Source organism: Dasypus novemcinctus, chromosome 12, assembly GCF_030445035.2.
Source record: "Dasypus novemcinctus isolate mDasNov1 chromosome 12, mDasNov1.1.hap2, whole genome shotgun sequence".
In the NCBI taxonomy this organism is placed as follows: Eukaryota; Metazoa; Chordata; class Mammalia; order Cingulata; family Dasypodidae; genus Dasypus; species Dasypus novemcinctus.
In genome coordinates this window covers 8,944,343-8,958,768 of record NC_080684.1, presented here as the reverse complement: position 1 = coordinate 8,958,768, position 14,426 = coordinate 8,944,343, and the positions used below count along the sequence as shown (strand labels likewise).

General features: G+C 35.9%; 1 protein-coding gene across 16 annotated transcripts in view; it reads right to left on the bottom strand.

The window, feature by feature from the left end:
- CNTN1 (contactin 1) overlaps nucleotides 1-14,426 on the bottom strand; it is a 417,723-nt gene that overhangs the window by 137,437 nt on the left and 265,860 nt on the right. For all 16 annotated transcript variants that reach the window (XM_004461145.2, XM_004461143.2, XM_058307813.1 and 13 more), the window contains 5 exons: nucleotides 12,909-13,033; nucleotides 12,159-12,276; nucleotides 8,076-8,226; nucleotides 6,370-6,497; nucleotides 5,652-5,827 (listed from right to left, as the gene is read on the bottom strand). In XM_004461145.2, coding sequence (XP_004461202.2) covers nucleotides 5,652-5,827; nucleotides 6,370-6,497; nucleotides 8,076-8,226; nucleotides 12,159-12,276; nucleotides 12,909-13,033 — 698 coding nt within the window. The remainder of the gene's footprint in view (nucleotides 1-5,651; nucleotides 5,828-6,369; nucleotides 6,498-8,075; nucleotides 8,227-12,158; nucleotides 12,277-12,908; nucleotides 13,034-14,426) is intronic.

Here is a 14,426-nt window from a genome sequence, read left to right as displayed (position 1 = left end):
CTGAACATTTCTTTTTTCATGTGTTGCTTTGCCATTTGCATTTCCTATTTTGACAGTTGTCTTTTCAAATCTTTTGCCCAGTTGTTAATGATATAGTTTGACTCTTTATTGTCAAGTTAAATGATCTCCTTATATTTCATGGATATTAAACCCTGATCAGATATGTGATTGCCAAATATTTTCTCCCATTGAGCTTGCTGCCTTTTTACCCTTCTGATAAAGTTCTTTGAGGTTCAAAGGTGTTTAAATTTGAGGAAGTCCCATTTATCTATTTTTCCTTTTGTTGCTCATGCTTTGGGTGCAAGGTTTAAGAAACTTCTGCCATGACAAGATCTTGAAGATATTTTCCTACATTTTTTTCTAGGAGTTTTATGGTTGTTGTTTTTATATTTAGGCCCATGATCCATTTGAGTTAATTTTTATATAAGATATGAGATAAGGGTCTTCTTTCTTTCTTTTGGATATGGCTATCCAGTTCTCCCAGCACCATTTGTTGAACAGATCGTTCTGGCTCAGCTGGATGGGCTTAACAGCCTTGCCAAAGATCACTTGACTGTAGAAGTGAGGGTTAATTTCTGAGTTCTAGATTTGGTTCCATTGATAAATCTGTCTTTATGCTAGTACCATGCTGGTTTTGTTGTTGTTCTTTTGTTTTTTTTTTTACAACTGTAGCTAAGTAATACACTTTAAAGTAAGGAAGTGAGAGTCCTCCAACTTCATCCTTTTTACAGACATTTTTGGCTATTCGGGGCCCCTTACACTTCCAAATAAGTTTGATTATTGCCTTTTCGATTTCTGAAAAAGAAGGCTGTTGTGATTTTTATTGGGATTGCTTTGAATCTGTAAATCAATTTGGGTAGAATTGACATCTTAACAATATTTAGTCTTCAATTCATGAACACAGACTATCTGTCCATTTATTTGAATCTTCTTTGGTTTCTTTTAGCAATAATTTGTAATTTTCTGAATACAGGTCCTTCATGTCCTTGGTTAAGTTTATTCCCAAATATTTGATTGTTTTAGTTGCAATTATAAATGGAACGATTTTCTGATTTCCTCCTCAGAATACACATCAGTACTATATAGAAACACTATTGATCTTTGTGTATTAATCTTGTATCCTGCCACTTTGCTTAACTCATTTATTAATTCTAGTAGCTTCGTTGTGGATGTTTCAGGATTTTCTAAGTATAGGATCATGTTATCAGTGTATAGTGAAGGTTTTCCTTATTCCTTTTCCTATTTTATTGCCTTTTATTTCTTTGAATACCCTAATTGCTCTTGCTAGAACTTCTAGCACAATATTGAATAATAATAGAAACAGTGGGCATCCTTGTTCCTGATCTCAGTGGGAAAGCTTTCAGTCTCTCAGCACTGAGTACATGCTAGCTTTAAGTTTTTCATATATGCAATTTACCATATTGAGAAAGCTTCCTTTTAATCCTATCTGTTGGAGTATTTTTATCAAGAAAGGGTGCTATATTTTGTCAGATGCCTTCTCTGCATCAATTGAGAGGATCATGTGATTTTTCTTCTTCAATTTATCAAGGTTCTTCATTACACTAATTGATTTTCTTTATGTTCAACCACTCTTGCATACCTAGGATAAAACCCACTTGTTTGTGGTATGTAATTCTTTTAATGTGCTTTTGGATTCCATTTGCAAGTATTTTGTTGAGGATTTTTACATCCATATTCATTAAAGATATTGGTCTGTAATTTTATTTTTTCATAGTATCTTTATCTGGCTTTGGTATTAGGGTGATGTTGGTATCTCTTGTAATTCTGGCCTTTTGGTAACATTATTTATCAGTTTTGTTTGTCTATGAAGACTTTGAATTCCCTTCATTTTTGAAGGACAGCTTTGCCAGATACAGAATTCTTGGTTGGCAGTTTTTCTTTTTTAGTACCTTAAATACATCATACCACTTTCTTTTCAGCTCCATGGTTTCTGATGAAATGTCACCACATAATCTTATTGACGTTCCCTTGTATGTGATGCTTTGCTTTTCTCTTGCTGCTTTCAGAATCCTCTCTTTATATCTGATATTTGTCACTCTGAATAATAGGAGTCTTGGGATAGAACTATTCAGATCTTTTCTGTTTGGGCAAGTTGTCCCTATTTCATTGATTTTCATGTCTTTTATAAAGTTAGGGAAGTTTTCAGTCATTATTTCCTTAATTATTCTTTCCATCCCTTTCCCATTTTATTCTCCTTTTGAGACAACGATAATGCATATGCTTTTTGGTTTCATATTGTCATTCAATTCCCTCAGACCCTGTTCCATTTTTTTCATTCTCTTTTCTTTCTGTTCTCCTGTCTTTTCCAGTTCAGATGTTCTGTCTTTGAAATCACTAATTCTGTCTTTGAGCAACTCAAATCTGCTCTTATTGGCCTCTCAAATAATTTTAATCTCATCCACTATGTCTTTCGTTCCCAAAAGGTTTGTTACTATTTTTGCAGACTTTCAAATTGTTCTTTATGATCACCCAGTGTCTTCTTAATATCCTTTATCTCTTTAGACATATTTTCTTTAAATTCTTTAAATCAATTTAGGAAAGTTGTGTGATTATCATTGATTAATTGTCTTAAATTCTGTATCTCTTCAGGATATTTGTTTTTTTTCCCCTTGGCTGGGTCATCTCTTCCTGTTTCCTAGTATGACCTGTAAATTTTTGCTGGTGTCTAGACCTCTGAATATATTAGTGAATTTACTCTGATGGCCAATTTCTCTTTCTTGCCTATTGTTATTATTTTTTCACAGCTCTTCTTTAAAATTTGGTTGAACTTATCCCAAGTGTTTAAAATTGCCTAGCTTAAGTCATCAAAAACATGCCAGGGACTCACTAATGGAGTGAAGATTTTCTCCTAGAAGACAGGGAATAGAGATCCAATTGCAGTTTTTGTCCATGCAATTTCCAGAATGGCCAGCAGGTGGCACTCATTGGTGTATGTTTCCATGGAGGTGTATCTCTGTTTCCCTTTGTTTTGGTCTGGCCAGATCTGAGATTCAAAGTGGACTGCACTGGCCAAATTCACTAAAGAAAAGCCCCCTGACTCCCCCTTCCTTTCCCTTGTAACAGCTGACAGGGAGGAAGACATCTGCTCCCCTCTCAGTCAGCTGCAATGAGCCAGGGGTTTTACATCTGCTTAATATGTCAGGGGTTGAGAAGCTCTTCCTGGAGTCCAGGAGGTTTAGTAACTCACAGTTGTTGTTTTAAGTTCTTCATCTTTCTGTCCCACATCCTCCTGAGGGTTGTGAAGCACTGTCTTTGTCTGCCGACCCCCAAAGCAGGTCCCTAGGGCAGCTTTTGGCTCTTTCTCCATTGTTTTTGTGACAGAGCCGAGTCGTGTCTGCCTAATCCAATGCCATTTCCCCACAGTGCCCCGTATTTTTAAATGGATGAATTCTACTCGATTATTGAAATGTTGCTAGACTTAAATAAAATGCTAAAGCAGTATTTAGGAAACCAAAAAAACCGTATGCTGATATTTCTATCTGTGTAATCTTGAACAATAGTCAAACATAGTCAGCAATGCTCCTGCTGTCCCAATACCTGCTAGCCACTGTTTTCATTATTTTTCATTCACTGAACATTAAGTAGGAAAAGCCCTACTTGAGAGTGGTCTATCAAGAAGCCCAGCAGCAATCATTAGCTATTAGAATTAGTTTTCAAAAGGCATATGGTAGATCAAACGCATAAGGTGCTTTCACTCAAAACTTTGCTAGTATATTTGCAGAGAAATCTGATGTTCACATGGTCTAAGAAAATTCTCCTGTTTGCCTTAAAAAACACCAGTCTTTTACTCTTTTCTGGTCCAATTTATCATTTAATTTATATTTAATATTACAGTTATTTCTTAATTTTTCTCTCTTCTTAAAGCACTGGACTCTTTTATTTCTGTTCCTTCCCCCCTTCGCTCTCAGTCTCTCTCCTTCTCTCCCTCTCCCTTACTGTCTCTCTTTGCTTTCTTTTATAATGGTTATTCATCTCACCTGTCACAATGTAGTTATTATTTTAAGGAATAACAACAGGCTCCAAATATGAAGTTTCAGCTTAATTGAGATCATTTATGCCTCAAAATCTATTTGTAAAGACTTCATTGCAGCATTCAAATAACTACTTTTATAAAGTATGGTTGTTGTGGGACAAAGACCAGCCTTACCTATTTGGAATATTTTCAGATTGTATTTTTGAAGTTATTTAGTTTATAACTTGAAAGAACTAAGCAAATCTGGAAGTCTATGTTTTTTTCCTTTAAATGAGATCACAGTTTAGCCAAATTTTTCTTTAAAACGATTTCCTTAAAATGATTAAAATCTTACAAAATAAAATGCAATTTGAAGAAATTATTACAAGTTGGAGCCAATTTCACTAATTTAGACGTGTCTATTATTAAATACATCAAAATAGTGTTGGAAATATAAGGAAGAAATACCATGTAGTATAATGTTAAAGTAAGCAGTTTACAGTTTCCTGCCAATTCCCAGGTGTTTTGTTAAACATCCGTTTAGTTGAGAAACCGAAAGACAATAGGTAGGTTTATTGTAAATTTACAGTTCTAACTAAATAAGTCATATTCAGAAGACAAGAACTGGAACTACAGTGAATATGTAAAAAGCACAAGCGTGATACTGTCCTGATTAGCTATTAAAATTTTAAGAAGAAATAAATCCATCTACTTAAAAACTATCTTATTTAACTGTACTGAAAACTTGTTTGAGTTTTTTCATGTGGAAAGTTCTGGAAGCAGAAATAAAAACCAAACTGTACAATTTGAAAGCATGTTTTAGAGTGTGTACAGATCACTCTTCAGATTTCATAGGACTTTAAAATCTTAACTATTTTACTAAGGCAATTTAATGTTATTTTATTTCTTTGTCAGTAATTGACTTCTAAATTTAAAACTAAATTTTTCTGTAATTAAGCAATTGTTCCAAATCGGTCTTTAGGTTCCGACACAGCTACTTTCTAAAGAGCAGATTGAGGGAGTAGGGCTCAATTTGTCTTTGAAATAGCTGTAACCAAGAGAGCTTATCAATACACCAATGTTCTTATGCACATTGTTTTTCCTGAATTAATTCCAGACTTTTTCCACTCTTTATTTATAGCTAGATATTGACTCTCAACAGCACTGTGTTTAAGACAGGACTTGTATATATGTATCCATTTCAATTCTTAAAATAAAATACAGCCATTTAGCCTCTTTCAAAACACACGGACCGGTTCTCCAAAGCATCCAGCTTATGTATTTTGTCTATTTCTTACCACAAAATGATAAAAATCAATGCTGTAAAGTGTCATTACAACAAAATATAAGTTCCATGCTCTTAGCTCATTTAAAGTTGAAGTGAAGGCACTAGAACTTAGAGTCCATTTGTGCTGAGATACAATATGAAAATTGTATTAGAATTAAGAGGAGAAAAGTTCCTGAAGCCCAATGAGCCTTGATTGATTACTATATCTCTACCAAAATATCTAAGGTCAGCTCTTTGGAGACAGCTTCAGTAGTGCTACAGTTATTATAAGAAGATGAATGAAGAGCATTTTGCTTGTTTTTTGTTCTCAAAAATGATTAAATAATGGACGTTTCAGTGCAGACACATAGGATCATGGGATGTTAATTAGATGAAACTCACAACACCTACCATGAAATTCCGCTGATAGTGCGTATTCTCCCTGTTGAAGTCTATCACGTAGCCATTGAAGGACCAAATGAATGTGAGATCCAAGGCAGGATCAGAGGAAGCAGCACATTGCATGGTGGCATTTTCTCCAACAGTGACATCAGCATTAATGGGGGCCAAAATAATTCGTGTGGGATCTAAATATTTTTAAATAAAGAAGTAAAGTGCAATTCAGGAAGAGATGAGGCAAAACTTTACCTGGTATATTAAAAGATTAATTCAGTATCTTTTTATTTTTCTGTGCCAAGGAATAAAGATGCTGTGAAATCTTAACTCCTGGAACAGTTTCATCAGGCAAGAGATGTGTACAAAAGTCTTTTGAAATGGAAACTTAACAATACACAGTCTGTTTTAGACCAATTAGGACTGACATCACTGAATTTTTAGTACATTAAAATACACCAAATACAAGATCTGAACTCTAGTTAGTAGTAATATTTTGACAATATTCTTTCATAATTTGTAACAAATGTCTCACAACATTAAAGGGTGTAAGTGGTAGGGTGATGAATGGGACCCCTGCATGATGTTATGCATGTTTGTTTCATAAGTTCACAACTTTTACTATACACTGATTGTATATGTATGTGTGTTTGTATATGAATGATACACTTCAATAAATTTTTTTTTAAATGAAGGACAAACAGAAAATGAAAAAATTAATCAAATGGCTTCTTACCTGTGATGACAAGAGTCCCAGTGCTATTAGCTTTCCCTCTGTTATTTTCTGCAAAGCACGTATAGACGCCACCATCATTTCTTGTTATGTTATTGATTTCCAAGCTACCGTCTTCCCATATGAGTATTCTAGTGAAATGGAAAGATACAAAATTCACAAAATCAATTTAATGAAATACTTTATTATTGTATGTCTTAGATTACACACACTGATATCTACATTTTACCCAACTTAGCTGGTGGAAGTACCAATGTTTTAAAAATTCTGTATGTTATAAAGTGAAACTTAAATGGCCTGTGGTATAACTCATTAATGGATTAAAGTAGTGAGCAGAACTGGACTTGTTCCCGTCATCAAGGAAGTAATTCGAGTTAAAGGCTTTAAAAATATGATAACAGAACCAAAATAGATTTTAGGAGGCAGACTTTTCTTTTTTGAACACTTGTTGATTTTAGGGAAAAAAGCATCCATGAATCACAGTTCTGTGAAACCCTTGGCTGGAGAGGCCATGACATTGGTTCTTATCAGAACAAGGTCTTATCATCAAGGGAGAAAGCCGTGGATCAGGACAGCAGGGAACGCCATGCAACAGGTCTCTGCAGGAGTGAGCACCCAGAAACGCTATTGCCCTTTAATCACGGTCTCTTCCTTGCTGGTCGTCTGGCTCTTACTATATCAGCCTGACTCTTCCTTTCACACTGAGTCTTCTAATGCCATTTTGTTTGAGCTCTTAAGTCAAACACAGTAGCTGTTAGACATTTGCAATAATTAACAAGCTGTAGCTCAGTTTCCCCTGATATGCACTGGGGAAAGGCTAACCCATCCCCCATAAGCCTACGTGTCCAAGGGCACCGCACTTCCCCACAGGTTAAATACAGAAACCACATAGAGACAGGAGTAAAGGAAAATGGAAACCTTCCCTACCTACAAAACGGAGGGAGATAAAATTCCTATAGAACAAAGAAACAACTGCTCCTGCAGCATTCCAAGAAACCATAACACTCTAACACACTATCTTCCAGTCACTGTCAGGGAAAGCTTTCATCTCTAGGGTTTCCTATTGGAACCCCTCCCACCAACTATCATTCCCCCACCTAGGAAAGTTCTGTATAAATTCAAGTCCCCCCCTCCCAGGAGTGGGCTGAAGTCTGTTCTTCAGACCCCCTCCATTGGAAGAGCTTCTCAATAAATCTTTCTTTGTCTACAGTCACTTCAGTCTCCGTGTTCCAGTAAGCGCCGTATTTTCTCCAACAGTAGCTTTAAAAGTTAATGTGTTCAGGAAAATTGCTGCCCCTGCACTCCCCTGCTACCCTTTGGGGTCATTTAGTGACGGTGGCATGTTCTATTTCTGTGCTGACAGATTCAAGTATCAGTTTGGATATTACTGATATATTTTAAGGTCAAGTTAACCTTTCTAGGCTATAGACATGCCAACATGATAATATATATCTTCTTTCTGGATTATTGTGAAGCAAATCTACTTTCTACACTTTTGCCAGAAAAACATTTTATTTAAACCCTGAGACAGATCTTCATTGCTTCATGCAATTCCCTACACATCTCCACTCCCTGCCTTAGCGCCTTCGGCCTGCTCCTCTCACTGCCTGAAATTTCTCTGCCCCTCCCTCCCCACATTTCCTATCTTCTCCACCCTGACTTTCTCATGATAGTGAATTGTGATTGGATATTTAGTTCTTTAAACTGACCTGGTACTATTGACAAGCCACTCTGTCCCTTTACTCCATGAATATTTCGGTTTAGGTGCAGCTTTTGGTTTGCATTCAATTATAACCCTTCCTCCTTTAGCAGCCAGGATCTTTTTCTTCATAGGATTCATTTCAAAAGTTGGAGCCAACGCTAAAAGGAAAACAAATTACTTTTACCATTGTTAAAAATAGAAGAAAAATAATTTTTAAAATCCCCTCTGCAAAATACTACTATATTTTATCCCCTTTGGATTTATAATCAATAGGATTAATCTCAACAAATGTTGTCAGCCAGTAATGGATGTCCCATACCTACTACTTTTACTTTTATATAACAACTTCATTGAGATATATTTTACATGTCATAAAATTCACCTATTTCAAGTGTTTAATTCTTGATGATAACTGGATTAAATATTATAAAGTTTAGTCACAATCACAGCTACATCTAATTCAATTGTTTTGACTCAATTTCAGAAGGAAAGTGAAATAAAATGCTGGCGGGATTTGAGCACCCCGATAAACACTGAAAAATGATCATAGTCAAAACTTTTACCCACATGTTAAATTATGTGCTTACAGATGAGAGATTTGAAATCTATTAATATTCATAACTCGTGCCTAAGGCAGTGTCAGGTGGGATTCAGAATTGATTCTAGGTCCTTCTTATTCCAAAGCATGCCCTTTTCCTTCAATAGTATGACCTATCTGTCCTTCATTACACCAACATATTTTAAGCACCAATTGTGTACAGACACTGTAAAAGATGCCGTAGTAGAAGATGCCAAAAACCAGAGAGATGCATGCCTTCAGGGCCACCCTACAAAGAGTTATAGGATGATTGGATCCAATCAGTTAATTAAGGAGTCCATGGACCACCTGATTTCACCCTCACTTCAGAATCTAGACCAATATTTGGGAACACAGGCTAAAGAGACACAAATAGGTTGTGCATTGCTCCACTGATGACAGGCTCCAGCCTTCTTTTGGGACTCCACATCTAGCCCACTGCTCAGTCTCCTTGTCTTTTGGCAGACTCCAGGGGCATTCTATTCATCTATTCCAACATCTTCCAATCATCTGTAACTGTGGTCTTTCTAGGGCCTTTTCTAGATCTCTCTCTAGGTATTGAACCTTCATAATCTAGTCCAGTGATTCTCATATTTTATCTATGCACCAAAATCACCTGGGGATTTTGTTAAAATGCAGAGTCTACATTTCTAACAAGCTCCCAGGTACCACTGCTGCTCTGAAAGCCATGCTTTTTGTGGCAAGGATTGAGTCGTTCTTGTTCCTTGAGCCTGGATTCTGATAATTGATAATAAATAAATAAGTAAACCTCTAGCCTTGTGGTGTACCTAACACAGTGCCTAGTACTTAATGCAGTAAGTATTTTGTGTTATATATTGCTTGTCAAATACGTGAGAAAATTTCAGGATATTTCAAAAACTAAAACTGAAAATGACAATCTTTCTTGAGTATTTCTTAAAGAAATAGTTGATTTGGTGTGGTAAACTGAATGACGATATTTATCTAATAGTTAGATTTTTAGAGGCAAGATCTAGACATATTCCTACATATTTTAAGAGGGAAGGAATAAGGAAACATTTGTCTCCCCAGCTGAGAAGAGGACACGCATATTTTGTCCCTTCTGTTCTTTACTACATCATAAGCATATATTAAAAGAATAATATTCAGCATAGAATAAATGCACAGTAGCTATGTGGTGAATGAAAAAAATGAATGAACTGAATAACTCAGGAAAGGAGAGAGAGAAGCACTGTTCCTAAAGATATATTAGACAGGACTAGATGAAGAAAAACATAGATACCTGGGAGCTATTGCTCTAAGACCCAAAATGCTCAAGAAGTTTGCTTAATTAATATGTTAATAGTAATTAAGTTATTTAAAGGCTTGAATAAAGAGAGTTTTTCAAACTGATCCTACAGGTTTTCATACTTCTCTTTTGTAATGTATAATGACAAACAAGAACTTTTAGCAGCACACAGAACGTTAATGTTTGGGAAAGAGTTAGAACCCACCAAGTTTCTTCTCTAAGAATCAAAATTTTTATGTCACTTCATACCAAGATATCTGTGCCTTCATAGCTTGTGTGATACCCAAGTAACTAGACTAAATATATTACTAAGGAATTTTGATATTAAGGGAAAGTAATGTAGAATGAGCCCCTTATTATAATGAGAGGAAAAGTTAAAATTAAGAAGACCTTAAATATTTTAAGGGTAGTTTTCTTTTGGTGTAGCAAGAATAAAATTGGCTACACTGAGTCGTTGTTTTATCTGTTCAGTATTCAGTCCTAGAAGAGAATGCCTGATTACTTGTCTAGATTTCTTATAATACAATTAAACCTGAAGAGAGCTACTTCAAATAATATAAAAAGGTCATGATACCTTAATTAATTTTAATAAAAATAAGGAGTATGAAAAATCTCAGGGATAGTTTTGGTTTAAAATTGAGTTTAGTGAATACAATGGATGGTGGAATTGGATGTGGTGGTCTATGCCGTTATTTAGAACAAAGAATCATTCAGAAGGAAAAGATGATAGTATGTGCTGGGGAGGGGGTTACAAAATGGATTCAGTTTGATATTTGCTAAATTTTGGTTATCTATGGGTTATCCAGATGAACATTCCAATCAAGAACTTTCTCTGTTGAGCCTGAAACTAAGGATAAAAATCTGCACAAGAAATATAAATTCCTAAGTTTATCATGGTTATAGAAGAATAAAAGAGTGAGTCAAATTATTCAGGAATAGTACAGATAATGTGAAAGAATGGGGAAGGAAATTAAGGAATTGAACTCTAGGACAGAGTAAGATTTATAGCTGGACAGAGGGAGAGGTGAAAACAGGATAATGAAGGAGATTGCTCTGGCAAGTGTGAGAGCTTGGAGGAGTCATCAAAAGGGAGAAGAGAATTAAAAGAGTAAAAGATGACTAGAAGGAGAGGCAGACTGAGGGAAAAATATATATGTATATATATGTATATACACATATATTTGTTGGGATGAGGTGACTTTAGCAGGTATATGGGTTGAAATGTCAAAGTCGGTGGAGAGAAAGAGGATGAAGATCCAGGAGAAGTGATAACTGTTGATATCAGGAATCCACAAAAGTGAGAAAGAATGGAAGGGGTAGAGGTAGAGGTATTATTCATGGCTAGGAAGAGAGATATTTCTTCTCCTGGGTAAAGTGATTAGAAAGGACAAGCGTAATGAAGAGATGGTTTTAGTGGGGGATGGGAAGTTGAATATTTTAAGCCCAAATTTTAAGCCAAGTTCATGGAAAAGTAAGAAGACAATATGAAAGGGGAGTCAGGGTGGGATAAAGGGCTTGAAGAATGACCTGGAGAATATGAATAGATATCATAGGCACGAGACTGGGGAGTGATAGAGCTGGAAGGGCTAAAGAGCCATCTGAGGCCGACTGGCATTGTGATAGCATCAACCAGTGATATTCACTGGTAGGGTTTAGCTGCCAGAGGTAACAGATGACAAGATTCATAAAAAAATCTCTTGTGGTCCTAAGAATAAAAACATCCAGTTTATGGCTTAACTACTGTAGAATTTTTGCAGACCCTAATGGAAAATCTTTGGATGGTTATGCCACCTGTGCTTGCACTGCTAGAAGCACTTTACATTTCCTTTTTAGATGGAATGGATTTATGTGAGCAATTCAAACAAATAGCACTACTTTTAAAAATTAAATAAAATAAAGGTTTTAAATAAGTCTAAAAAATGGTACATATTAATTTTGCTTTACCATTAAGAAAATGTTAAAAACCAGTATGCTTTATATTGTCTCAAATTTATTAGAGTTCAAGCTACCTATTTAAAAAGTCATAGCAATTTTCCAACGAAAAAACTGAGAGTTCCTGTTTCTCTATTTCATATTCTTTAATGAAAGCAAAACCAGTAACCTCATTTCATTCCAAACCACATTTTTAAAGTTTTTAACTTTGGCAATTGAAGAAAGTAATGTAAAACCAAATATGATCTATAATCATTTTTTAATGTGTTGTTTTCTTGCTGAATGTTTGAATATAAATCAGAAATGATACTGACCCAAGATCTTCAACTCAGCATTTGCATAAATGGCTCCATGTGCGTTTTCAGCTATGCACTGGTACATTCCAGCATTTTCAAAAGTCACATCATACAGTCTTAATTCACCCTTATGATACTAAAAAGAACACACAGTAAAACACATATTCTTGATAAACTTTAATAGAAATGCTTTCATTTAGGTTTCAGCTTAGCTATCTTTTAATGACGATACATCGTTTCCATCTGCCCCCTCTGCTAAGTGGAGTGCGAATTTCACGGCATGGGGACGTGAAACCCACTTACCGTGCCCAGTGGCTCTTGTCCTATTCACCCTACAGAGCTGAGAGCTCTTTTGCCCTCTTGGCCAAGCTGGGAGATTACAGGGGGAAGGTACACAAAGATCCTACTGCAGCTCCTTGTCCCCAAGGCTAAAGGTAGGAGTAAAACTTCGCTCTTACCTCTGTTTCTGTGGGGTCAGGGAAAACAGTGGCAAGAAAAAGAGGACAATATCAGGTGATGGAAATGGATGAGTAGGAAGAGGGGTAAAAGTGGAAGAGAGGGAAAATGAGAGAGAGAGGGTAGAGATAGGAGTACAGAAAGTTGTTTAAACTCAAGAAAGATACTTTATATTCAATACCTTGTTTGCTTTTGTAAGCAAGCAAAAGTATCCTTATTCTGTTGACTCTCCTGCTAGATTTATCCCAGGAATACCCTGACATGTCACCTGAACATGGACAGGAGAGCAGCGAAGCACGTGAAGATACATACCGAGTACCCGTTTTTCAGCCACCTGATGGTAGGAATGGGCTTGCCCGTGGCCACACAGGGCCAGTAGAGGTCACTGCCGATATCCACCTCTGTGTCGTTGATGTGCTCGACCCACTCGGGGAATGCTGAAACGTAAAGAACATGGCAAATGGCAACGAGGAGTCTTCACCGACATTCATCACAATCTCAAGAGGGAGATGATCACATGGGTTAACACTCCACTGGAGATCGGTGCACCAGATATTGTGCATGACCTGGAATTCCTGTTCACACACTGAAGATGGCACCTCCATAGGTCTGCAGGTAAACTTCAACCTGCATCATTACAGCAGGGGCGCTGTAATTCAACTCACAATTATTTTCCTAGGTACGAGCCATGTCTTATGGGAATGATAATTCATCAGTAACTACTTTTTTTTCATAATGTAAATCTTTCAAATGACAAATGGGATTTTAAAGAATTACTTCTTAATGGATTAAGGCACCATCTCCTCTCATTTTGGATAAAGTTTCAGATATTTTTTTCACTCCTTCATGTGTATATGATTTTTCTTTTGACAGGACTTTTGGCTGGCTGCCACCATAACATCCTAATGTTGGACTAGAAAAATGGCCTAGTCACTTAAATATCCTTACTCTATTGCAAACTACATACGGTAGCTATAATTGATGAAATCAATGGGTTGAGTGAAATTGATCTCAGCTTCATTAGTTTACCTTATTTACCTGGATAGCAAAGAAAATTCGAAAATGCTAAGAATTTCCCAAAAGTCGAAAAATATTTCTAGAGAGCAAGCAAGTTAAAAATTTAGGAGTCTTTTTTGAGCATTTAAGTTAATAAGTTAACTAGTTGAAATAGAAGTAGTTAAACACATTGAAATAAAATTTAAAAAAAGGTAGGAGGAGAGTATCCTGAGTGCAGGGGAGCAATTCATTTAATTTTCTTTGAAAATAACAACTTCTATTATATTCATTTAAGACCAAAGTAATACATGCATTTTGCAGAAAATATTTAACATGCAGATAAGTAAAAAGAACATAAGACATTTTCATGATCTTGCCAAGCCCATTAGTGTCATATATATGTATCCATATGTTTAAGTATATACATCCAAAGTGTACAATCAATGGTGTCCAGTATAGTCACATATATGTGCATTCATCACTCCAGTCATTTTAAAAGCATTTTCATTATTCCAGTAATAATAAAAATAACACTAAAAACCAAAAGCCAACGAAACAAACAAAACTCATCACCTCTCAAACTCTCTATGCTTCCCCTACGGTACACAGCTGCTTCTCTTTTCCCTTCTTTCTAGTATATTTGTATTTATATTTTGTATAAACCATTTTATATATGCACCATCACCCATATTCGTGTGTTACATGAGGTTCCACTATGTTACACAGTCCCAGGTTACATTTTCTAGCTTTCCTCAAGTGTCCTTAGGCTTGCCCTTTCAATAACTGGCATAGCTGTGTAATATTAACAGCTCTCTTGCATGCACTCTTATATCA